Source organism: Xenopus laevis, chromosome 3L (genome assembly GCF_017654675.1).
Source record: "Xenopus laevis strain J_2021 chromosome 3L, Xenopus_laevis_v10.1, whole genome shotgun sequence".
NCBI classification, from domain to species: domain Eukaryota; kingdom Metazoa; phylum Chordata; class Amphibia; order Anura; family Pipidae; genus Xenopus; species Xenopus laevis.
In genome coordinates, this window is record NC_054375.1 from 85,918,382 (window position 1) to 85,946,338 (window position 27,957).

The 27,957-nt window shown below is 36.5% G+C and overlaps 1 protein-coding gene across 1 annotated transcript in view; it reads right to left on the reverse strand.

Moving 5' to 3' along the window:
- sema3e.L (semaphorin 3E L homeolog) overlaps window positions 1–27,957 on the reverse strand; it is a 102,300-nt gene that overhangs the window by 13,211 nt on the left and 61,132 nt on the right. The window contains exons 3-7 of the mRNA XM_041586555.1: window positions 23,614–23,673; window positions 22,355–22,474; window positions 10,841–10,934; window positions 2,165–2,284; window positions 1,133–1,275 (exon numbers count right to left, since the gene is read on the reverse strand). Of these exons, the coding sequence (XP_041442489.1) occupies window positions 1,133–1,275; window positions 2,165–2,284; window positions 10,841–10,934; window positions 22,355–22,474; window positions 23,614–23,673 (537 nt within the window). The remainder of the gene's footprint in view (window positions 1–1,132; window positions 1,276–2,164; window positions 2,285–10,840; window positions 10,935–22,354; window positions 22,475–23,613; window positions 23,674–27,957) is intronic.

Genomic DNA, 27,957 nt, shown 5'->3' on the forward strand with positions numbered 1-27,957 from the left:
TACATTTGGCAGGTGCAAATTCAAGCAGAATTTCTGAGTTTCGCCACTAGTGGATAAATTTGTGAAAATTTGCTGGCAAAAAAAATCCACTGTGTCGGAAAAATTTGGGCGCGTGTCAGAATAGTCGCACACATAAAAATTGTCACAAGTCAGAATTATTCGGACACCCATTGACTTTAACACTCACTGTTGCAGACAGCACCAACAGGAATATTTGTTTAAAAAGCCTTTATTTTGCTTTTCTTAAGCTTAATGATCAGGACAGTTACAACACTTCAAGCCAAACAATGGCCCTTTATCAAGCTAATTACTAAATGGGAGATTTGAGTTCCTGGTGAGTGCTGGCTGAATTGTATTTTGCCCATTGACTTTAATGGATTTGGCCAAAATAGGCGCACGTATAACAATTATCGCGGGCGTCTAAATTGAGGCACGTCAAAATAGTTTTGACGACCAATAACTTCAAGCGTTTTACAAGTTTTTCGCCATTTCACCCATAACTAGTCTGAAGTAAACATAAGAAATAGTTCTTCAACAGATTGGTTTAAGTTTTCTTGAATATTTGAATAGTGGAAACTTGATGGTTATTAAGAAAGGGTAAATTATAGAGGTGTCAAGAAATCTCTTGTGTGGAATAGAAGAAGCACAGAAGGTGAGTAGGAGTGTAACACATAAAGAGCTGATGGAGCGAAGATGAAACAGAAAGTTTAAGTAGAATTTAGTAGTTGATTTGAAACTTGTTTAGAAGCCATACCAGTGGCTTTTGTACAGTAAATTGGACAATATATTTAAAAGCTGGCAACACAATCTGTATGAGGTTTAAAATACTGGAGATCCAAAAACCATTGCACAGAAGGCTGCTGCTAGAAAGACTGGACAGTCATTAGAGGTTATTTGGCAATCAGTGTATGTGGGGAAGATACAAATAGACGCTGAATATCCAAAATTTGGTTTCTATGTTAAAATTAACAGTGCAAAAAGTTTGCTTAATTAATTTGACAATTAGCAAAACATTTGCCGATCCAAATTACAACCATTCATAAAATCAATTCACTCCTATATTTTGAAGTGATGGGTTGCTGGGCATGGGTCAATAGTACTAGCTAAGATGTCTCCCAGATACATTACTTACCGCACAGACACGCCCGACTCTGGAATAAATAGCTTGCACTCCTTTATCTCCTTCTATTGCTTTTTCAGTATAAAAAAAGTAGATTTTATTGTCATCCTTGTCTTCATTATCTGGAATCATATAGGAACCTACAAACTTAGGTTCTTTTTTAAACAAAGAAAAAGAAAAACATAGTTTTAACATGGTTTGTGCATATAAAATCAGGCAGAATACAGGAATTTTCAGTCAATATTATAACATATTTGGTATATTAAAATATTTCTGCAGTGATATTAAAAGGTTAGTATAACTTGGTAAGCCTCATCTCATTCATCAATCTCAGTTTAACCCATCTTAATTACGAAGAAGAAGAAGAAATAAGGCCATGGAATTCATTACATAGATTAAAGTACATTTTCCCCTTTATTATAGTGCAGTAAGCATCAGCCTTGTAGCATCAGTTTATATTACAGACAAACCTCATTTTCTGCTTGATTATTTGTGACAACCCCTAAGCTTAGCTTCTCAACAGCTGCTCAGAGCCCACTGAGCATGTGAGTGTCACAGACACTTTCCAAGATGGTGACCCCCTGTGACAAGTTTGAAGTCCTGGATCATTGCTGCTATTGAGAAGCTAACACTTTAGCTGGTGCAATAAGTTCAGTATATAAAATATGGCACTTTAGCCACATTCATTTTCAGGCTTTACTTCCCTCCTTTAAAGTGGTGTTTCACCTATACATGAACCTTTAATATGATATAGAAAAGTCCAAAAACCAAAAGTTCCAAAAAAAACATTTGGAAACAAAAGAGAAATGTAACGAAAAAATAACATGGACATGTAAAGAAATTGCTAAAAAATTCCAAGCATAATTTCATTTTTGGTATTTTCAATGCCTTTATTTAACATATATTTTTTCAAGATTATGTCTCCATATTCTGACCACAAATTAGAAATGGACTCATGCAAATACAGTTTATATTTATATTGTTTAGATGTTTTTTTGAAAAGCTTTTTTAACAAAAAAAAAAAAAAAAAAGGTAGAAATTCACCTGTGAGGATTCGTTCATCATCGTGTTCTGTTCGAATGGGGGGCAAATGTCCCATAGTCCGAAATATTGTTGCATCTCTACCCCAGAAATCATTGTAGAGACCTACAAATAACTCCCCACCTAATATTGGTTTAAAAATAAAAAGTGAGCATTGAAATTATACTAAAACCTCAATTTGCAAAATTTCAAAGCACAGTTATAGTATTTAATGAGATATTTTGCAGTTGTGCTACCCTGCCTACTGGCTAATGTGCAGAGAATGTGAAAGGGGGTCTAAAGTAATGGGCATGCAATACTGACCACATTTTACATTCTTAGCTTGTGTTAACCTATTAATTAAATAATATCAGAAGAATCCATTTTGCACCTCTAATGCTGCTAGTATAGATAAGAGACATTTGTATAAATATATAGGAGAGAAACACACATGAAAGATATCATACAATTTTCCCACTGAATATTATAAAATTTGGCCACACAAGCAAAATATACTCATCTGATTAATCATCTAGAAGGCTTGTTGGTGATAATGCAATATAAAAGTGTGGGTCCATGCATTTTTGGGTCCATTCCTACATATCCAACTAATGATTTGGAAATTATTATATTATGTATCACTGTCGAACTATAAAATATGATGGAGCCAGAATCATGAAGTAGTCAATAATTCCCACCAAAGTAAGATGAGATTATCATAAACTATTCACCCCTTCTATACAAGTAATGAGCCTTTAATTGAATGCATTAAAGAATAGGAAGCATTATAATGATAAAATCAAAGGGCACTAATGGTAATTTAGAAGTCAACAGCTCTGCTTCTTTATGTTAAATGTAGTTGTTGTTAAAACACTGGTGTGTATGCATTGGTACAAAGGCGCTAAAAGTTCATTTTATTTACAATTTTTACTAATCTAAATGTACATTAAAAAAAAGTAAATGTAACCTTCTACATTACAATAAAGACAACACTCCTTAATATAGACTTTTTCCTTAATATGCCTAGTCATGTTTCTATAAAAATCATGCAGCCTGTGCTGGTTTAATTATGCACATTAGCTGCAGTTATATAGTGAATAATTATAAGGATATTATGAGTTACCGAGGTGTTTCATGACCATATTAAAACACAAGGCCGAAGCACAAGTGTTTTAATACAGGTCATGAAACTCCGAGGTAATTCTAATATCCTCATATTTGGCAACTGGGGGTACTTTATTTATTATAATACATAAATTTCAGTGAGTCATGTGACAGAAATGACATCAGCACTCACCATTTATAACTGATGACATCAGAACTCACCGTTTATAAGGATATAATTTACAAGATATTCATAGGTTTTGTGTATTATACAGAGATAAAAGACACCGCAGCATGCACGAAGAAAGGCGTCTGCTAAGGTTATAGCAAATTAAGAGTTCTTGTACAAGAGTTAGAGTACACCTAAACGTATTAGATAATTGATTCCATTTTTCTGCCTGGCTGTACTAATTTGTTCACTGTTGCTATTCTTATTCTTGTTTTATTGCTTTTTAGACAAAACTTGCAGCAATTTCTTGCACTTGATGCGTGTTCTCAAGACTTACAATAAACTACTTGGCTGCAGTTTCTGTATAACTGATCCTATACCAGTATTGTTGTACTATGTACAAACCCACATCCTAAGTAACTTAATTTTTGTTTAATTTGTGTGATAACTGCTCTGTTTTCACGTTGAGCAAAATACACTAGATCAGTAACTATGATGTGCCACAAGATGGCAACCACATATCTTCAGGCACGCAAACCCATAAGCAACTGAAATTAAGTAAATAATTTGGACCTTAAGAAATAATATTGTGATTCTTATTATTGTCATATAAAATGTTATATGTTGTCAATCTTTTATTCATTCAGAGCATGTTTATAGTTTGTTATGCAATATCTCCAAATCTTTATTTTCTGCATAGGCACCCATTCCTTTCACACCCAAAATCTGAAAAAAGTTCTTGTTCCCCTTCCTTCCTTTGATACTTGAATAATTATCTTGGATATTTCAGCAGATGCAGTTGGTAAATGTTGACATACTTGTTGACAGATTTTTTAACCAAATAATTCAGAATTTTAAAAACGATTTATTTTATCTCTGTAGTAATAAAACTGTACTCAGTCCCAACAAAAATATAATTATTCCTTATTGGATGCAAAACAATCTTACAGTGTTTTTTAATGTTTAAATGATTTTCTAAATTGGGGAAAGATACATTATCTGGAAAACTCCAGGTCCTAGGCATTCTGGATAACAGGTCCCATACCTGTATTAGAATTTTTAGTGAAGAACTAGCTCTTCCAGTGAATAGATAATCTATGGCCTCAAATACTATTGCATGCAAAGAGTAAAAATAGCTGTATTATTAAACTTTTTTATTCCCAAAATAATTGTGTCTGCCACAAAATCACACAGTATCTTGTGTGTAACTGGACTCAAGTGGGGCACATATCAAACTGGGCACTGCAGGTGAACATTTATATGTCCTTTAATTATGCTTCTATTTGTTTTGCAGTACACAATGTCCTTTAGTACAGTTTATTAGTGGGTATAATGTACAGTATTCCCTTGTATGAATCATTAATACAATACACTTGGCACTGAGCAATAAAGGTTGCTTCTCTAGGCTCTGTACATAATAAGGAAAATAAAATACAGTAAATATGTAGGAATACTTGCCTTACAGTGTGATCTCTGGCCAAAGCAACATTGAATTAAGAAGCTTCATTTATTATCCCAAGGGTGAATGCAAAGCAATACAATTGAATGAGTGCAAAATTAAGCCCTAATTGATGCCAGTCACAAAGGTGAGTGTGTCCATACTTGCTCCTACCAATCTGTGACCAGTGCCAATGCACCTACCCAGCTTTCTTTGGTAAACTACACAAAGCAACCCTGCCAACTGTCAACATGGATGTAGTGTTAGTCCTAGGGTTTCACTAGCAGGTATCAGCAGTAGCTGATACTGACTTGTGCCAAGTGAATCTGATTCTAATGCAGTTATTAACACAATGTGCAATGATGTGTCATAAGTGGTGTTTACATGAGATTCAGGAAAGAATGCCTGTGGTGAGTGAGGCAGGAATTGAGAAGGACAGGGCTAAGAATGCGGGAACCTTAAAACGGGATTAGGGATTATGGGTGTTGTAGGTACTGGGTTGCTATTGAGATGGGTGGAGAAACAAGGGGTTAAAAGAGGAAGCAAGTGGGGTAGCGGTGGAGGGGGGAGGTGTTAGCGTTGTGTCACAGCAGGAGGGGCTCCCTGGGGGGGGGGAGAGTACAATTCTGGGTGCAATTCTTTGCAGCCTTCAGCGGCTTTTGGCTATCCAATGTTAAAGGTAATAGTTAAATATTATATAAATGTTATAGTACATTACCCTTCACTCAACTGTTTTTGTTTATGTTGGTTGTTATTTATGTGATTTAACCCTTTAAGTGCGAGCAGAATTTCACATTTTGGTTACGCGAAATGCCAGCCGTTTTTGAAACATTTTGTGCTCTCTCACTTTAGGGGCATTTTCTGAGGGGAAACCTATAGTATACCTAGGAAAACTATACATTGTTTTTTTCGGTAGAAACTGAGCTTTCTAAATCTGCCTGAGTTTTCATGTATTTCCACCTGTGCAAAAAAATTTATAGTGCTAAATACCAAAAAAAAATGAAAAATTACCATTTTTCATCGTATATCAATTTATACCAGAAAAATATTTCATTTTACGGAGGAAAATCCAACTGATTTGGAAAGCCTTATGTCTCTCGAACGTGCCAATACCAGATATGTATAGTTTTAGGGAGATTTAGGACTTCTGTACCTCAAAAACTCCCGGCAGTATATTACCGAATTTTGAAAGCACTAAGGCAGAAAACGGCATGCTTTAGATTCCAAGGCAAAAAATCCTGAAACCGTAGGTTTACCCCAGAAAACCATACATTTTTGAAAAGTACACATTCTGCCGATTACAAAATGGGTAACTATGTCTCTCTACTCCCAACTACCAAACATAAAAGCTTTTCTGAACATAGCGGTTTTTCATAAAAAAATTCAAAATTCTGAAAAATCATTTCAAAGGTTTTATTTTGCTGCTCCGCATATCGCAAACTATATTAGGTACCAAGAAAAATATGATTGCCAGGGGTCCACTGAACAGTTTGATACCCATTATGCATAGGTTTACCAAAGTATTTGGCATTTAGAGACACCAATATGAAGTTAGCACATCCAAATTGTTCAGGACTTTACTTCAGCTACTGAGAAATCAACACATTGACTGCATTTTTGTGGGGTAAAAACACAGAAATATATGTTTACCCCCCAAAACCCATATATTTTTGGAAAGTACACATTCTACCGAATCTAAAATGGGTACCCATGCCTTTCTGCTCCAAACTACTGAGTCGCAAGGCTTTCCCACAATTGTCGGTTTTGGTGAAATATCTGAAAATTGCCTCAAAGCTTCAACTTCTCAGCACCATATCACCCATGTATCGTTATGCACCAAGAAAAAGCACCCTAAATATGATTGCCAGGGTTCCTCCGAACAGTTTGGTGGCCATTGTTCATAGGTTTACCAAAGTAACTGGCATTTAGGGGCCCCAAAATGAAGTTAGTGCATACAAACAGTCCTGTGGGTAACTTCAGCTAATGAAAGAGCAACACATTGACTGCATTTTTGTGGGGTAAAAACACAGAAATATATGTTTACCCCCCAAACCCATACATTTTTGGAAAGTACACATTCTACAGAATCTAAAATGGGTACCCATGCCTTATTGCTCCAAACTACTGAGTCGCAAGGCTTTCCCAAAGTTGTCGGTTTTGGTGAAATATCTGAAAATTGCCTCAAAGCTTCAACTTCCCAGCACCATATCACCCATGTGTCATTATGTACTAAGAAAAAGCACCCTAAATATGATTGCCAGGGTTCCTCTGAACATTTTGGTGGCCATTGTTCATAAGTTTACCAAAGTATCTGGCATTTAGAGGCCCCAAAATGAAGTTAGCGCATACAAACAGTCCCGTGGGTAACTTCAGCTAATGAAAAATCAACACATTGACTGCATTTTTGTGGGGTAAAAACACAGAAATATATGTTTACCCCCCAAAACCCATATATTTTTGGAAAGTACACATTCTACAGAATCTAAAATGGGTACCCATGCCTTTCTGCTCCAAACTACTGAGTCGCAAGGCTTTCCCACAATTGTCGGCTTTTGGTGAATTATCTGAAAATTGCCTCAAAGCTTCAACTTCCCAGCACCATATCACCCATGTGTCATTACGTACTAAGAAAAAGCACCCTAAATATGATTGCCAGGGTTCCTCTGAACATTTTGGTGGCCATTGTTCATAAGTTTACCAAAGTAGCTGGCATTTAGAGGCCCCAAAATGAAGTTAGCGCATACAAACAGTCCCGTGGGTAACTTCAGCTAATGAAAAATCAACACATTGACTGCATTTTTGTGGGGTAAAAACACAGAAATATATGTTTACCCCCCAAAACCCATATATTTTTGGAAAGTACACATTCTACCGAATCTAAAATGGGTACCCATGCCTTTCTGCTCCAAACTACTGAGTCGCAAGGCTTTCCCACAATTGTCGGTTTTGGTGAAATATCTGAAAATTGCCTCAAAGCTTCAACTTCCCAGCACCATATCACCCATGTGTCATTACGTACTAAGAAAAAGCACCCTAAATATGATTGCCAGGGTTCCTCTGAACATTTTGGTGGCCATTGTTCATAAGTTTACCAAAGTATCTGGCATTTAGAGGCCCCAAAATGAAGTTAGCGCATACAAACAGTCCCGTGGGTAACTTCAGCTAATGAAAAATCAACACATTGACTGCATTTTTGTGGGGTAAAAACACAGAAATATATGTTTACCCCCAACCCCATATATTTTTGGAAAGTACACATTCTACAGAATCTAAAATGGGTACCCATGCCTTTCTGCTCCAAACTACTGAGTCGCAAGGCTTTGCCAAATTTGGCGGTTTGGGTGAAATATCTAGAAATTGCCTCAAAGCTTCAACTTTCCAGCATCGTATTGTCCATGTATCATTACCAGCATAAAGCATCCTAAAAATAAACATAGGGGTCTACTAAACAGTTTGATGCCCAATGTGCATAGATATACCAAACTATGTGGCGCACAGAGACCCCCAAATGACAACATGTATAGACATTTTCACCGCTGACGCACTGGCTGCTGCAATATAACCACCCAGTGTGTGTATTATGCGACATTAGACCACCTAACAGTACAGAGACCCCAGAAAACCATATATTTTCAGAAAGTACACATTCTGACGAATCCAATATGGGTAAATAAGTGTTTCTACTGCAAACTGCCAAACTGCAAAGCAATGCTGAACATAACGGTTTTTATCAAATTTCTGGAAATTGTCACAAAGCTTGAATTTTACCCCATTATATGCCCCACATTTCGTAACTTATCAGCATAAAACATCCTAAATATGAACGCCAGGGGTCTACTGAACACTTTGATGCCCAGTATGCATAGATATACCAAACTATGTGGCGCACAGAGACCCCCAAATGACAATAGTGTATATATATTTTCACGGCTGACGCGCTGGCTGCTGCAATATGAGCACCTGGTGTGTGTATTATGCGACATTAGACCCCCCTAACAGTACAGAGACCCCAGAAAACCATATATTTTCAGAAAGTACACATTCTGACGAATCCAATATGGGTAAATAAGTGTTTCTACTGCAAACTGCCAAACTGCAAATCAATGCTGAATGTAACGGTTTTTATCAAATTTCTGAAAATCGTCACAAAGCTTGAATTTTACCCCATTATATGCCCCACATTTCGTAACTTATCAGCATAAAACATCCTAAATATGAACGCCAGGGGTCTACTGAACACTTTGATGCCCAATATGCATAGATATACCAAACTATGTGGCGCACAGAGACCACCAAATGACAATAGTGTATATACATTTTCACGGCTGACGCGCTGGCTGCTGCAATATAAGCACCTGGTGTGTGTATTATGCGACATTAGACCCCCCTAACAGTACAGAAACCCCAGAAAACCATATATTTTCAGAAAGTACACATTCTGACGAATCCAATATGGGTAAATATGTGTTTCTACTGCAAACTGCCAAACTGCAAAGCAATGCTGAACATAACGGTTTTTATCAAATTTCTGAAAATTGGCAGAAAGCTTGAATTTTACCCCATTATATGCCCCACATTTCGTAACGTATCAGCATAAAACATCCTAAATATGAACGCCAAGGGTCTACTGAACACTTTGATGCCCAATATGCATAGATATACCAAACTATGTGGTGCACAGAGACCCCCAAATGGATATATAGTATATAAAATTTACAAGGCAAAACAAAATATGGCAGTAAAGAGTGAAATGCAAAAAAATCCAATAAAACCACAAAAATCAATGTTTTTTTTTCCAGACTAGTGTTATCGGCTGTCAGAATCACAGTTTGAATATTTTAGCTGGGCCAAACAGGTTCTACGGCTAGAAACAAGTGAACACAACATATGCAGAGCTGAAAATGCAATAAAATGGCTAAAAATTCAATAAAATGGCTAAAAATGCACCAAAATACCCAAAATTGCAATATAATCACCAAAATAACATACAAAAGGTATTGCACAGTACGGTTAGCGAATACGCTATTCGTAATGGCAATAAAACATTTTTTTCAGCCAAAAAAAGAGACGATGCGATAAGAAAAAAAAAATAAAAGCCACAATGCCATGTATGTGCGTGTGCGTGTGTACAAATGGTAAATTACATGTTATGTGTGCGTGTGCACATGTGTGTAAGTGCAGTGAGTGTAAGTGACCCCCCCAATCCCCAAAAATGTATGTGTAAGTGTGTGTAAGTGTGAATCTAAGTGTGTATTACTGTAATAAGTGTGTGTTGGTGTGTTTGTGTGTGTAATTGTTGCACTAACCTGAAAAAATCGCTGGAGACTGTTGCAGGCGATCAGGAAGAGCCCCTGGAAGACATCTGCCTCGTGGTTCCTGTCTGTGTGCTGTGGGGGCGGAGATCGACGATCCGGTGCAGGCTGCAGCAGCAGGACACGTAAATAACACGTGCCTGCTGCTGTTTTTGGGCCCCTGGGCGATCGCGCCCCAGGGGCCACTCGATCCCCTGCTCTGCTCGTTGCCTAGGGGCAGGGGATCAAGCAGGAACGGAGCGAGCGGCTCTAACAGCCGCTCCTCCGCTCCAGAACCCGGAAGTGCTGCAGAACGTAGAATCTACGTTCTGTGGCATTTCAAGTTACTTTTCCACAGAACGTAGATTCTACGTTCTGTGGAAGCTGTGGCCTTTTCACCCTAGATATCACGTGGTTGGTTTGTTATTTTAAGTAAAGAGGGTGAATCTTGGTGTTGTTTAGAGAGCCCCCTCAGATTGACAATGCCCCTGTCCAGAGGTTTGCATGTATTGTCACATCTCACACAAATTGTGATGGATTCAACTTAGCATGCCCCGACATGCGATATGAATGCATTAGTAAAAGAGGTTTACGTAGTTGCATTTGAAGAGGAACATGGCACTTTATGAAGAATGTAAATGATGTACTAAAATCTTAGCACTGTCCCTTAAACCATAAACCCGAAGAACTACAATTACCAGTTAATGTTGAAATTACTGAAGAGTTGGGGTCAAATGGGCATCTTCCACGTCCTCTTTCAGATTTTTGTGGTTCCAGCTGGAAGAGATGCTCCTGTAAAGAAAAGATGTATGAAATATTTCTATTACCAAATATCATAAACCTTTGGTGGTTATTCAGTTCATATTTATGGTAAGCCTAAACCATGTATCATAAGTAGATACTAAGTAAGTTTCTATAACACAGGTGCAAGCACTAGGCAGACTAGCCATGCACCTATATCTGCACTGATCCCAAATATTGCAGACTTTAAAACAGATAAGTGTCCATGCTGATCCCTGTGTTACCTGCTTTGCCACTCGCTGACCATACACATGAAGATGCTATGAACTGTACAGCCTATACCTTACAACGGGTATGTGATCCATTATATGGAAACCTGTTATCCAGAATATACTGAATTATGAGAAAGCCATCTCTCATAGGGGTAAATTTGCTAAGAGGCGAAAATTCGCCAGCGACTTCACCAGGCAAAAATTCACTCAGACAACGCTAATTTACTAAAATGCGAAGTTGCATCTAGGGCGCCGAACGCTAGCGAATTTTCACTAGGGTTACTTCGGCAATACGAGCAAATCAAAGCGAAGATGCGCTAGCATTCAATTCTGCTGAGCGCAACCTCGTTAAAGGTCTTGGCTCAGGTTAATTTGCATTCGGTGGGGAATTTAAAGATGAATGGACGTATATGTTGCAGCAAATACATTACATTACACAAGTCCAGGGAACCTTAATAAAGAAAATAGAGTTTTTATAATGCCCTACACATGAGCCCTCTGTATAGTTAATGTTCCATATGTTAGAAAATGTATGGGGGAACCTGGTAACCCCCAAAAAAATGTAAGGACTTTTGCAGGCTATCACTCTGAAAAAAGGAAGACACCAGCGTTTTTTGGACTTAGAAAAACATTCCACTAAAAAATATGATGTAAGTAACAGAAGAATGAGGAATATCTATGCACTCCAATGCACTTCGCCTGGTCTGAGCTGGAAGGGAAGTCTGGCGAAAGAGGTAACGTTCAGTAAAATCCGCATTTTAATGAATTTGCTGAGTAACGTCCATTCGCAAGAGCAAAAATTTGCCTGGTGATAGAGTGTGAATCACCGTTAGCGTCTATCTCCTTAGTTCGCAAAGTGATGCCTGAGCCCGTTAGTAAATCTGCGAAGTACCTGAAAACAATAATGCAGACGAATCTTTACCAGCATTAGTCACTTCGCCCTTTAGTAAATCTGCCCTAAAGACTGTCATAGACTCCAGTTTATCCAATTTTTTTATGAACTATTTCCTCTTTATTTGTAATAATAAGACAGTACCTTGTACTTGACGCAAACTTGGATATAATGAATCCTTATTTGAGGCAAACTTATAGGCCTATTGAAATTATTTAATGTTTAAATGATTTTCTAATAGACTTACGGTATGAAGATTCATATTACAGAAAGATCCATTATCCAGAAAACCCCAGGCCCCAAACATTCTGGATAACAGATCCCATATCTGTACAAATGAATATACATAATTGGCACTTTTTTTAAACATAAACAACTGAAAACCTTAGTTCTTGCAGTTGTATATTAATAAACAAATTAACAAATCTGTGTGGGTAAGAGCAGCTTGGCTTTAACATAAATAGGTTCTTCTGCAGTTGCATGTGTTTTTGCACTCTAACTAGAAATGCAAATGGAATGTCGTAGTTTTGTTTACAGCTTGAAAACATTACTGTATCAACTGAATTTTAAAAAAAGTCATCATGTTTGATAGAAAAACAGGATAGCTTGATATAAACAATTGCAGATGTAAGAGTGGGTCAGAGCAATTGCTGTATTATAGATGTTAGTAGCCAGCAGTGTGCCGCTGATGGAAGCTCTTTGGCTGAGTCATAACATTTCATGGGATGCAACAGTTAGTTTCCATATGTTCCCAATTACAACTAAAGAGGTATCACTGTTATATAATACTATATTGTCTTGATTATATAATCCAGTACATTGTAACTAGTTTGACACTGCAATGTCTTCTAAACCCAGTTAGGGAAATTGTTATGGGCATGGGAGCAGGCATTTTTTATTGTTCATTAGTCAAAGCTGCCATGCCCTTTCTATTCTAGATAACTTTTGCATACAGTGAAATAAGTCTCCCATGACAAAATTGTATCAGAAGAAAATGAAAGTTTGATTTGCTCATTAAGAGCAGTGAAAAATGTGCTGAAAAGTGAGCTGCAAAAATGAGAAACTAGGGGGTCTGACTTGCAGGTTGTGGGAACATACTGTAACAAGGCAGGAAGGTTCTAATAAAATGTATAATATATATATAATATATGTATTTAATCATGCACAAACCCTTTACTTCAAAATCAGCTTCTTGAGTGTATTGTGCAGTTTCCACCCAAGATTAAGTTACATTTAAATGACAGAAAGGAGATTAAGTACAGAGCTCTAACCCCTAAAAATGAATATGGCTAAAAAATATCTTTGCAGTCTAAAGTTTTAGCATTTCTATAACCATAATTACCCAGGCCTACAATCGATCTTGGATTTTGTTAGGAATGTCAGTTACATGGCACATGCTCATTGTGCTCTGGGCAGCTGTTAAGCTAAGGGATCATCACAAATGATCAAATAGAAAATGAGGCTGTCTTGTCTTATAAACTGATGCTATTACTAAATTTTTCTGCTAATTGCACTGGTTTCTCAGATGGGATTTAATGAGAATTTAATTAATTACAAATCAGCCTTGACAAATATATACAGTATATGTATATACTGAATATTGTAAATTGGTCCCTAAGCTCTGATAACTGACAGCAGTGCAGAGAATGTGCAGTGAATCAGCAGAATAGAAGATGGGCAGCTACTAGGGGCATCTTTGGCACAGATCATCACTTCTATAGGGCTGTGGATACATTGGGGCTGGTACAGAACCCCAAAATACAATGTGCAGAATTTCTATCCTATTTCTTTTTTAAGTTCTCCTTTAAAGATCTGGAAGCCAGGGTCAGTCCTCCACTGCTGACTCTGTAACATGTTTCAAGGTATTGAGTTAGTGTCAAGGTTGATTCTGCAGTGGATAAGGGTGGCAGGTGGTGAAAAATGTAATGAGCTCATGAGTGTTGTACATTTGGCTTCTAAATTTTAGAACTGATGAGTATGAATGAGTGTATTCAATCGAAATGTCATGCTCAATTTATTCATAAGATGGCTCAGCTCCCCCCATTAACAATGTAATTACTATTTTTATTACCCTCTGTATTCTATGATAAGGTCAAGATTTTTAAGATTTTGCCACTACCTTGCTAACAAAAACATTAACCTGAAGCCATAAAACTGTGCTTAGGTTCATTTATAATATGCTGCAAATCTGGCTATTAATCAAGCTTCAGTAGACTGCCTAAATGCCACTAATATAAAATTATACAACTCTGTAGAACTATATACAGTAGTAGAGGGATGGAAAAGCCTGCACAGTTGAACAGACGATTCCTTTCACAAAGCTCGATTAAGTTATCTGTTATTGTTATTGTATAATATATTTCAGACATTCTTTAGATGTCATAATTATGAGGCTGGCTTGTCTTTTTCAGACAGATTATAATCAAGTACAAACTTGCAAGGTATATTATATGTTAGCATAGTATTGAAGGAAAGGAGATCACTTTAGGTCAATGAAGTACAGAGGAAAAAAAGTTTCCATGCCATGAAACCTGTAATTAGAAGTAACGTGAAAATGTCTTCTAAATGCTGTTGTACACGATCATTTAGAGACCTGAAGATATACTATAAGGTTTAAACTTGACAGTAATAAATCGCAATTTACAATATCCTTGTCGGCAACTGATTTGAAATTACATGGGTAAGTTAACAAGATGCGCATTCTGTACCAAGTGAATGTAGTAGCAGACAGATGCTACATGTTTCAGTGAAAAATGACTGCCCTGAAGAGCTCACAAACTAAGGATTCTTAGAATTCCAGCCTCTTATGTTATCTTAACTAACTGTGAATCTAGTGTGCTTTCACAGAGACAACATAATCCCATCTAAACTAGAACCAAACAGTGAAGAAATTGACTTAATGTGCTGTGATTAGCACTAGAATGCTGCCATTAAAACTGGCATCTTCAATGAAGAGAGAAAGCATTTCCACTCTGATGAATAAGGAAAGCTTTATAGGCTCTTGAATTAAAGCTCATACAATGTACTTTATCCAATATATACTATAACGCTTTCTGCAGCTTCCAGAAAATATATAATATGTATAATCACATTGCTGATTCAGGAGTAAAGTAAATAATGATGTGAAAATAATATCAACATTGTTCATTTGCTGGCTAAGAAGCTTTTGTAATGCTTAAAAGTAGCAATGAGGTCACCCTCAAAATGTTCTAGTAACGCCCTGTTGTAAACTGCATTTATTTTAGTTATGGAAAATAATATTTCAGCTATAAAAGCCACAGAATTACAAGCAACCATAATCTTTGTGTTCAGTTTAAACCGTACAAACAGAAAATGTTAGCGACTTTTGTTGGCAATATTCTGCCTGGCTCTGCAATAAGCAGACTAATTGCACTTAGCGTGAGTAATGTTACTATTTTAATAATGCCATGTAAATTATATTTATATAGGCTTACATTTTTGATGTTACACTAATGCAGAGGTGTTTTCCTATGCCTCATATATAATTTCTAAGAGTATGAAAGAGGAAAGTCAATACACATCCCTCTATGGAGGGTTGTGTGTTAACTGTGCGTTGCTACAACTCCAACCTGCTAACTATGATTAGAGGTAGGTTAATGGTCACTTGATTACTTACTGAAGTGGTTACTTAAAATGCCACCTCCTTCTGGCCTTTGGCAAGTCCCCGAATATTGTTGTGCCTTAGAAACCAAACTCTGATTGGCAGGTATGTTACCCAGGGCAAATGGCTGAACAGAGCTCAGACTCTACATTTTGGTATGATATTAGAACGAAAGATCCAGACGAACATGAAGCTTTCTCATGTACATTCAAAAGTCAGAATAACAAAATTATTTTTTATGAAAATATGTAAAACAGAGAGAGAGAGCTACCAAAGTCTGCATGAATGAGAACAATAATCTTCTAGTTCATTATTACTTACAGTACATTCCTCACTGTATTAAAGTTCTTAATATTTACTTCTACAAACTACAGTAAGAACTTAGTAATGCTGAGGCACACCAAGGGGGAATGTAATAAAAGTCATTAACAGGAAAAATACGCTCATTGTGAATAATTTATAGTTGTTATAGACAATTTTTCCTTTGTTTGAATTTAATACAGCTTTATAAAAAAAATACCAAAAATATTTTGTGTCCATCAATTAACCCTCGATATTCAACTGCCGAATTTAAATCCTTTGACTTCGAATATCGAAGTCAAAGGATTTACCGCAATTCATTTGAACGATAAAATCCTTCGAATCGTTCGATTCTAAGGATTTTAATCCATCGATCGAACAATTTTTCTTTGACCAAAAAAAGATAGCAAAGCCTATGGGGACCTTCCCCATAGGCTAACATTGACTTTGGTAGGTTTTAGGTGGCGAACTAGGGGGTCGAAGTTTTTTTTTAAAGAGACAGTACTTTTGACTATCGAATGGTCGAATAGTCTAACAATTTTTCGTTCGAATCGTCGATTCAAATTCGTAGTCGAAGGTCGAAGTAGCCCATTCGATGGTCGAAGTAGCCAAAAAAAACCATTTGAAATTTTTTTCCTATATTCCTTCACTCGAGCTAAGTAAATGGGTCCCTTTATGTTTGCACCAGTGCATAGTGCATTTAATAAAACTGAAAAGAAAATACAGGTATAGGATCTGTTATCCAGACAGCTCTAAATTTCAGAAAGGCTGTCTCCTATAGACTCTATTTTAGCCAAATAATCAACATTTTTAGAAATGATTTCCTTTTTCTCTGTTATAATAAAACAGTACCTTATACTTGATCCAAACAAAGATAGAATAATTCCTTATTGGAAGCAAAACCAGCCCAGCATATTGGGTTTATTTAATGTTTTGCATGATTTTCTAGCAGACTTAAGGTATGAAGATCCAAATTACAGAAAGACCCATTATCTGGAAAACACCAGGTCCCAAGCATTCTGGATAACAGGTCCCATACCTGTAGTTGTTTCGAAAGATATGCCAACTTTATACTGGCCTAAAAAAACACAATATGGAATTAAAATTCAAAACATAATAACTATATTACATTGTGAAATACAAAGGAATCTCTCACCATAAATCCTTGTCAAACTATCTCTCTTCGTGCTTGCAAGAGATTGTATTCTAAAATGTTAGAAACAGTTGTAGCATAAGATTGCTGAAGAAAAGTGTTCAATGTTGTATGATGAATGTTGAGAGTGCAGAGTGTGTCAGACAGACACCCTGAATCAGATAGGTGTTAAGGTACACTGGGAAATTTGGAAGAAGGGGAGTTCCAGAGATTAAGGTAACAGAACCAGAAGAGGTTATGAGAGGGGGTAAAGGTTAGAAACAGTTTATGAAGCATGAAGTGATATATTTCGTGAGGCACCTGTTGTGGGAGGCCATGTTGGGTCTGTGCATAATAACCAAGAGTTTACTTGTTATGCACACGCACGTGACGTAGGTTCTGGAGACGAGCCGGCATTTTATGTCACACATCATACCATATTACTTAATAAGGGTAAATATTTTCCCCCCATTCAGAGTGTGAGCTCTTAGTCTGCATCTCTGGTGGGGAAAAATATTTAGGTGCTATTTATTAAAAGGGCAATTATGTGGAAAATACAAAGGTATGAAATCACAAAGACCTTAAGAAGAAGTGTTTTGAACATTAGATTAGAAATTAATGCTTTCTGGGCATTTATAAACAACAGTATTTGATTCAAATTAGCTTATCCACATGATGTAAGTAATATGACCTAATTCCCAGATTGCTTCTATTACACGTCATTATTGTACTGCAAACTGCCAAGGAAAAGTTACAAGACAAAGGGAATTGTAATATTAACTTTCAAGCTGCAGTTATTACTTTTACTATTTCATTATCAAACAAGGCTTCATTCTTAATTGGGGTGATTCCCTCAAAGAGTTGAGTTTTCATTTTGGACACTGCTCTACTCTTTGTAAAAGTTATTAACGTTTCATAAAAAATACACGCAAACCAAAAAATAGAACTCTTCAAAATCATGCATGAGAACAAGAACCCCGTTTCTCAAAAATAGCTTAGATTTAAAAATTAGAGTAAATTGCTTCATTGCTAGCTTCCAGCTCCCTTTTAAAACAGAAAAAACAATACATGACTTCTCACACTTCACTATTTATTCAATGATTTTCTATTCCAGTAACTGGCAAATATTTATTTGCCATGATCCTATATTATCCAATGAACCTACTTGACACCCTGTTGACCCATTATTGGTTAAGTGATGTACAAAATATTTCTTTATTCATTTCTGGAAGCATTGCAGCATCACATATACTACAGACAGTGGCATAAACAAGAATTAATGTGGCCCTCAATACTCTCTTAGGCCCCTGCTATTCTCTAGTTTTTGTTACAACCCTGACATTGGAGACCTGGTTAACAATGTGGACACATTGTTGCTCAAAATAGTATATTATCTGCAAATAGTTTATATGGTTGATCTACAGCAGAACAGTAGTCTACTTGTCCCAGTCATAAGGGAGTAAAGTATCAATTAGAAACTGGCGCCTAACTGTGATTATGCACTTTAAGTTGAGATAAAGCAGGATTAAATTAATCAGCAAGGATACAGCAGCACTGCTTAGATGCAGCTGGGTGCAGACTCCTTGCCTACTGTTGCAGTGCTCCTGGTCCTTTGTTTAAGCATTTCAGCCTGTTCCATCGAACTCACATTTATACCAATCACTATCGTATTAGCATTTGTACATTATCTATTATCCAAAATGCTTGGAACCTGAAGTTTTCCAAATAAGGGATATTTACATAAACATTATATAAACCCACTAGGATTGTTTTGCCACCATGCAGTTAAGTTAACATTAAGTACATGGTCTGATATATTATTACAGAGAAAAAGGAAATCATTTGTAAAATGTTGAATTATTTGTTTAAAACTGACTCAATGGGAAATGACCTTCCTGTAATTCAGAGCTTTCTGGATAGCAGGTTTCCATATAAGGGATCCCATAGCCTAGTTAAAGTTTACCGTGTATGTCATGCATAACTGATATTTGCTTTGTCATGACTATAAACGCATGTTATAAGTTTTTTTTTTTTTTTTGCTGATGCCTCTTTTATGTATAATTCTACAAAATCCCAACAAATACATTTTAGGGAAAGTCTGAGGATTTGTTTTTTTTTAATTTATTTACGAGGGCTGCTTATATAAGTTATGCTTGTAAGAACCTGTTGTACTAAAATTAGATGTTATATCCCATGATTAAGGGGAGATTTATCAAAATTCAATTTTAGTATAACTTTGATTTTGAATTTTGTGCATGACTTTCAATGTTGTTTATTCTCTGGAATTTACCATTTATTGCCAGAATTTTCCTTTTAGTGTGAAAATATCCAAAAAAGTTTGCAAGAGCCACACTTTGCTTTTAAAAGGGCAGCTAGGTAGTGCACTGATTTGCATTACTGCTTGCAGCCCTGGGCCTAGAGATTTCAATCCCAGCCATGACACTATCTGAAAGGAATTTGTATTTACTCCCCATGCTCTTCTGAGAATATTCTCAAGAATGTGGAAAGATAGATTCCATTCAGAAAAGCAATTATGTGTCCATTAATTTAAATAGATCTGAGTCTTGAGCTTCTAAATTTATTTATTGAAAAACTTCTGCAAGAAGACCCAAAAATATATCTGGTGTCCATGTTCTCTGTTGTTAATCCCTGAGCAGAAGTATGCATATGGAAAGCCAAGACCAGACATGGCAACTGTCAACCCCATCATGCTGCTCTCAATTCTAAATTTAAGTACTGGGAAAGGGAAGCCCTTGATATGGTTAGGGAAAGGGAACCTGTGTAGGGATGCCACAGTTTTACATTAGTTTTAAATAAGCAAGGGTGTCCTTTTAAATATGCTTGGGATCTATTGGGCTTCTAGGATACCAGGGACCCTCTCAGTGGGCCTAAACCCCATCAACTCTCTACCACAGAGACATGTTGCAAAAATACCATTTAGTGCATTTTATATTTAATAGGTCTTAAACTAAGCCTTGGATGTCAGCTTCTGTGGTGGGCCCTAGGAGGCTTGGTCTGACACAAAGATAAAGCTCAGTACATGTAGATAAGTTTGATTTTCAGTTCAACAAAAAATAAGTCAGAATTCCGACATGTTTAACCCTTTCAGAACAACTGATGCTCTGTGCAGAATAAACCATATCTAAATGTTTATTGAGCTTTGTAAACATATCTATTTAAATTTAGCACAAGTAGTTTGCGAGGAATAAATGAGAAAATAAGTGATCAAAAAGGTTTTAGAAGCTATTCAACGAGGCTTGAGTTTGTACAAGCTGGTACTTAAAACACCACTGGCGTTATAGAGGAATACATTTAGGAAAAGCAGGACCACTTCAAAATACCAGGTTTTAAACATGATCTGCTCACAAATCAAAATGTTTTGAAGTAGGCGGAAATTATTATGGCAGGTTCCAGTAGAACTGGCATACTCCTATCCAAGCATACACACTGGTTAAAAGAAGGAGCATAGATCTGTGGTCTGTTTAAAAACAATGTGGTTTGCTTTTATACATGGTTAAAGTGAATGCAATTCTGTTTTATTTTCATTCACCAAGGACATTTTGGAATTTTGTAAATAGCTGAGGTTAAATATTGAACACAAAGATACTTCTTTTATGAGAATGATTTCATATTTGTGGATCTGAACATGCATATGTATATAAGTGAACCACTGAGGAAATTGCTGGCTAAAAAATGAAAATCAACAACAGAGCAGACCTGCCTGAATGTAAGACACATAATGAGCAAGGTCTGAATTATGCAGAATGCCATTTATTTAATTTATTGCATGTAGATTTAACATTTTGCATCAGTTCTAATCTGTCTGATGAGCAGATCAGCTTCAATACTATGACAACATGTACAAAATACCTGAGGTTTACTTTCATGGGTATATCTGTGCAGGCTGCCGTTCTTTACTTAAAATGTACCAGAAGCAGGCTTTAAGAGCAGGGCTCTCCTGCATCTATTAGCCCCCCTAAAGCACTAATGTATTCTGTACTGCTGTACAATAAATGAGTGTATACACTGAACATGAAAAACACTACTACAAGAGGTAAAGGGGGCCCTGCCCAAACAAGCTTACAATCTAAAAGGATATGAGACATAGTGGGGCAAATTCACTAAGCTCCGAACGCTAGCGTTAATTCGCTTGCGTTTGGCATTTTCGTTACTGCGCAAATTCACTAACGAACGCTGGCGTAGTTTCGCTAGTGTTACTTCGCACCCTTACGCCTGGCGAATTTTTGCTAGCGACGTAACTACGCAAATTCACTAACTTGTGCAGTGTACTGAACGCTACCTTTTACGCTAGACTTCCTTCGCCACCTCAGACCTGGCGCAATAGAGTAGATAGGGATTGTTTGAAAAAAAGTCAAAAATTTTTCTAAGTCCCAAAAAACGCTGGCGTGTTTTCTACATTATGGGTGATAGGCTGAAAAAGATCGAAAAAATTTTTGGGGCTCCCCTCCTTCCCCCCTACATTTCCTGACTCATGGCAACTTACCTAGACAGTGGGCACATGTGTAGGGCAAAATACAATTTTTATTTGCTGATTTGAAGGTTTTCTAGGCATTTGTAGTGCTGATACGTGTTCCTCCATTGAAATTTGAATTTCGCGCCGTATGCAAATTAGCCTTCGCTAGCGTAACTTCGCTTTACTTAGCGAATCAACGCTAGCGCAACTTCGCAACCTTACACTACCCCTATGCGCAACTTTGGATTTTAGTGAATTTGCGAAGCGCTGGCGAAACTACGCCTGGCGAAGTGTGGCGAAGTGCGGCGAAGCGCGGCGAAGTTGCGCCTGGCGAACTACGATTGTTAGTGAATTTGCCCCATAGGGTGTTTGCATGGGCACGTTCAGGAGTTTTCAATGTGAATGATGTGGCAAGAGACTTTTTTTGTAACTTAACATATGCCATTTACTCATGACAAATCCATCTAAAAACAAAAAGCTTATAGCAGCAGCAATTATAATGGCAGTGTATGTGGTTGGGAATTAAGAAAATAATATTCTCAGCCTCAACTTCCCTCTCATTTGCATATTTTAATTCTGCTAATAGAAGATGCAGGTCACAATATTTTACACAAATGAAAATAACCGTATACAGTATCACTCATAACATCTGTTGCATATTATTTTGTCAGATATTCCATTACAAGCTACATTTAAAATTAATTATTTTTTTAAATTGAAACAAAAACAGCATCACACACAAATTAAATATTACATGCTTCAAGAAAAATGTTACACACCTGCGAACGGAGTCCAGCTCTAATAAATGCACATACTGGGTCAAATGCACCGGTTCCACATGCCAAAAGATGGGTTCTATTAAAGTGATGAAGAACTCGTACAAAATTGGCACATTCACTCTGTGTAACAAGCATAGTTGTACGAAAATGATTATATATACTTTGAGACTGTTATCAACTAAACAAGCTAATGCTTACCTTAAGCTCTATTTGGACTATTTGTACAGCACACAAGACTTTTATGAGATTTTAGTAACAGAACTGTAGGATACAGTTTCTACATAGTTTATCTCCAGACAAATCGAATAAATTGATACCATGAAAATGTAGATAAGGAAAATAATAATTATTCATGATATATGTTTCATGATTAATAACAAATAGTGATGGGCGAATCGCATTGAAGTCAATGGGTGTCAAAATAATTTTGACACACAGCAATTTTGACGTGAGCGACCATTTTTATATGCGTGACGATTTGGTCCAAATGCATGGGCATGTGCGTCCGAATAATTTTGACATGCATAAATTTTTCTGCCGCGTGCGGCGAATTTTCACCACAGTTTTACAAATGAATTTGCTTGCGGCGAAAAGGGGAAATTCGGTGCAAATTCATGTTTGCAAAATGTATTCGTCCATCACTAATAACAAATGCAGTAGAACCACAATTTTAAATTTTCCAGGAGTCCATGTCAAAATAGCATACAATCTGGGGAAGAAACCGACTGTTTGAGACCATAAAAAAACAGCATTAATTCCTGGGGAATTCAAATCCAGAGATGTAAAATTGTGGTTCTACTGTAATCTGCTCAGAGTTCTTATCTTTGCCAAACAACATTTGTATTTGGTGCAACTACAAAATTGGCACATTCACTCTGTGTAACAAGCATAGTTGTACGAAAATGATTATACTGTATATACTTTGAGACTGTTATTAACTAAACAAGCTAATGCTTACCTTAAGCTCTACTTTGGACTATTTGTAAAGCAATAGTACATTTAAAATATATATGTGGTGCTACTTAGAACCCCCCTTACTAATCCAGCTAAAGTAGATGTTACACACGCTTCCAGCTCATACAACTACATTTCAAATTTGGGGCAAGGTTTACTTTAATGAAAGTTGTAAAGGCGGTTAGAAGTCTTGTGTGTCACAAAAATCCTCTAATATCATTATCAACAGTGGATATCTGATGGCATTGTTATAGATGTTCTAGGAAAGCCATGCAATCTACAGAATTTCTGGGCAATAATGTTACCTGATCTCTTCCTTTTCTACTGCAGTCCTCTACTTGCTGGTCTGTGCTTGGCCAGTGTATCTTTAAAAAAACAAACAATTATTTAATTAAAAAAAACAATTGATTAAAAAAAACAATTGATTACATAAGAAACACATTTTATCAAAATCATTTAATATGAGATTTTAGTAACAGAACTGTAGGAAAAAGTTTCTACATAGTTTATCTCCAGACAAATCGAATAAATTGATACCATGAATATGTAGATAAGGAAAATAATAATTATTCATGATATATGTTTCACGATTAATAACAAATAGTGATGGGCGAATCGCATTGAAGTCAATGGGTGTCAAAATAATTATGACGCGCAGCAATTTTGACGTGAGCGACCATTTTTATATGTGGGGCTTCTGTGGGACCTGTTATCCAGAATGCTTCGGACCTGAGGTTTTCCGGATAGTGGATCTTTCCGTAATTTGGATCTCCATGACTTGTTTGCTAAAAATCATTTAAATGTTCATTTGACCCAGTCGGATTGTTTTGCTTTCAATAAGGATTAATTGTATCTTAGTTGGAAATCAAGCAAAAAGGAAATTTCTTTTCCTTTTGGTCCAAATACATGGGCATGTGCATCCGAATAATTTTGACACACATCGATTTTTCTGCCGTGTGCCAATTTTGATGTGCGGCGAATTGTCACCGCAGTTTTACAAATGAATTTGCTTGCGGCGAAAAGGGGAAATTCGGCGTAAATTCATGTTTGCAAAATGTATAAGTCCATCACTAATAACAAATGCAGTAGAACCACAATTTTACATTTTCCAGGGGTCCATGTCAAAATGGCATACAATCTGGGAAAGAAACAGACTGTTTGAGACCATAAAAAAACAGCATTAATTCCTGGGGAATTCAAATCCAGAGATGTAAAATTGTGGTTCTACTGTAATCTGCTCAGAGTTCTTATCTTTGCCTTCTGTGCAAACAACATTTGTATTTGGTGCAACTACAATTACAGAACATTCAAAGGGGTTTATAGTGTTAATTGATAGTTATATCAATTTATAACCTTGCTACAATGCACACAAAAAAAAGGAGATTACTGCTGTTTATACTCCAAATGTAATCAAATAACTTGCAGGCAAATAGGACTATGCTGACACGAACCCGACCCATAGCGGTAATGGCAAGATGCCAAAGTCATCAATCATAAAAATGAACACAAACTTTGATTTTAAAAAAGTTGCTTGCAATTTCTAAAATGAGAAATTTGATTTTTTTTTTATTTAACTATACTAGAAAAATAGTATCCCTACCAAAACAAGAAAGGCTTTTTCTGATTTTAATGAGACAGGAATGGATGCCTTATTTTCCAGAAATGAACTCTGCCAAACCCATGAACATACCAGCAGATGGATACAACATATTTGTCCACATTAGTTATCTGATTATATCTGGCAAATATTCTTATTTTGTGTATATTTCTTTAGTTGTGTCAGTGGAATTCAGATGACATTCACATAAAAATGCTTGAGCGAGAAGTCTTTATGGTATTCAACTGACATTATAGGGCATATTTATCTAACAGGAAAATGATATATACGAACTCCCAAAAAACTGCCTCAAGACAAAATGACACGTTTATTTAAACAGCAGTTTTGTTGATTATCCTACCCTCGTTAAAATATGCCAGTGTGTTAACATCTTTTGTTTTGTAACCTTTGTCCTTTAATTTTGTTTTTATGCATTCAAACATGAGTCATTATTAATAATACACCATTTGGACTGCTCTCGAGCCACTGCTAATGTACAATCCTGTAAAAACTATACCACCCAGGTCACTCTAGCAGCTGTAAAATAGCAGGGAACTTAAACACTCTAATTTTGGGCTGTATGCCTTAGAATTTAGGGGAAAGGATTTTTTTAGGCAGGATGTCATATTGCACTACAGTTTGAAACATATTAAACAACTATATTCCTTTTTTCTGCACATTTGATAGCATGCAATTTGATAATGCACATTTAATAGCAATAATGATGAAAACATTGATACAGTTACCCAATTATTTGCCATATCCCAGGAACCTAGAACAAATTATATTTAAATCAGATGCCATAGTCTGTGGGACTATGGGAAATGTTATGGGGCTTCCCGCTGGACAATCCTACATTTAATAGCATTGGTCAAGAAAGAAAACAGGAAGTTGCCAGGGCTAAAAAACATAGTGAAAGCCTGTAAACCTAAAGTAAAGAACTGTTATGGTTCCCATGCCAGTAGAATAAATAAGTGCTGCTTCTGCCATGAGGCAAACCTCAGTGGCAGTTAGCCAGGGTTGGAAAAACAGCATAAACTCCTCTTTTTTTCTTCTTTGCTTTAAATAATTCATACCAGGGAGGGGGGGTGACATTGGTCTTCAAGTGGTATGCCCTGTAGGATATGCAGGGTTGCAGACAGGGGGCAGTGTTCATATGATTTAAATGGTAGACATGTAGCACTTTTTTCACAACTTCTAATATATAAACTTTTTTCAGTAGTATTTGGAATTTTCCCTTAAGTTTAGTAACATGTGGCTGTTTCATAATTCCTTTTTTGAAGCTTTCATCTACTGCACCTGATGACTCATGCACATAAATCAGTATTTTCAGCCATTCTTTGCTTTAAGAAGTACTTTACTACAACTACAAGTTTAAGAAGTGCTTTTGGATTATGTCCACCCTTCTCATTTGTTAATTACCAAGCACAAAGCAAAGAGCCTTTCAAAGTTACAGCTAAGCCACAATGACTCCACGCTCATTAAGTACTTCTTTTTTAAATGCCAAACACATAGCCTACTTTTTATGAACTCTTCAAAATGTCATGTTCCAGAGCTAAAGTATCAGGCAGGTCTTTTTTGTTCATATACAGTAGCTGTTTATAAGTTTCCTTTATATTGTGATCTCAGTAATTTTGTGTGTGGCTTCAATAAAGCAGGGTCTCACCCTAAACAACTCTCCTACTTGGTTTCAGTCAGGCTGTTGCCAGAGGAGATAAGAAAATTCTAGTGAAAGTATTTTGAAAGTGCCACATACCAGTGTCACTTCAACTAGCAAATAATAGGCAATATAAACTATAACAGTACATATTAAAGAGGTACTGAACATTACTTCTATACTTCTATACTATGTTATAGGACCCAATATCCTGAGGATGGCAGTGCTTGAAATGAATAACCAAACTCAATAAGGTGCTCTTTAGATAGTGTGGTTGCTGGACACTACATAGGGAATAGTGGACAGCTACATGATTTTTGGCTCTCTTTATTGACCTGGGAGTAGGAGTCTGCAGAGACATGACTAATGGCTGTCTTTATTGACCTGGGCCTAGGATTTCTTTTTTTTTTCACCTTTTAATATTGGTCTCAGTCTAGCTGCAGGTTTTTTTTTTTTAATAGCAACCTCATTGGTGTTAGTTCAATTCCAATAATTTTAAGAAGTATAAACAATTTATCCACAAATCTTCTTAAAATAAAGTCAAACAAACTTCAGTTCAGATTCCTGTGGGGAGCAATTCTAAAAAAACTGACTAAATTAATCACAGCAAAAGTGGATGAGCCAGTTCATAATGTACATATGGTATATCTTAATCACATACACAATTTAATCAACTTATATTTTAGCTGTACTGTACAATGTCTGGTCTAAGGTCCATACAGTCAGACCAATTGTAGGATGATTAGGTATCTATTCAGCTTGAAGCATATATAATGAGACATGTCTAGCCACATTCAAGATGCACTACTTTGTACCTTTGGCGCCACTGAAATATACAGGTATATACTCAAAAGTCAGAACTTTTGCTCAATTTCAAGAGTAGCTATAAAATTATATTGAGCTAAACAAAACACTCAATCCCATTTTCTCATTAGAGGCAGTCAGTCCAAATGCAGTTGGGTGACATTTGAGAGTCTGTAGTTGTTCTCAGAAAAGATGAAACCTAAAATAGTGCACAGAGACTACCACCTCTGTCTTGGTAAAAAATATAATGGGTCAGCCACTCTTCTGGCTGTTGTTAATCTGCAACGTTCAGTACCTCCTGAAAGCTGTGATAGCAATTAGCCACATATTGGGTATCTCTAGCATCATTTGTATATTTCTACACAGTAATAATTTCTAAAAACGTGAGCTACTGCATGCAGTGCTGTAGCTCCATATCATTACAAATAATCCTGACTTCAGTTCAGAAGAGGAATTTTTTAATTCCCCAATTCCCCCATTACATACCATCTTTAGAATGCCCTTCCTATTTAGGCATAGGTTAATAAGTTCAGCCATGCTACACTTTTCTTTTACGCTCACCCATAAAAGGGAATATGTAAATATGTCTAC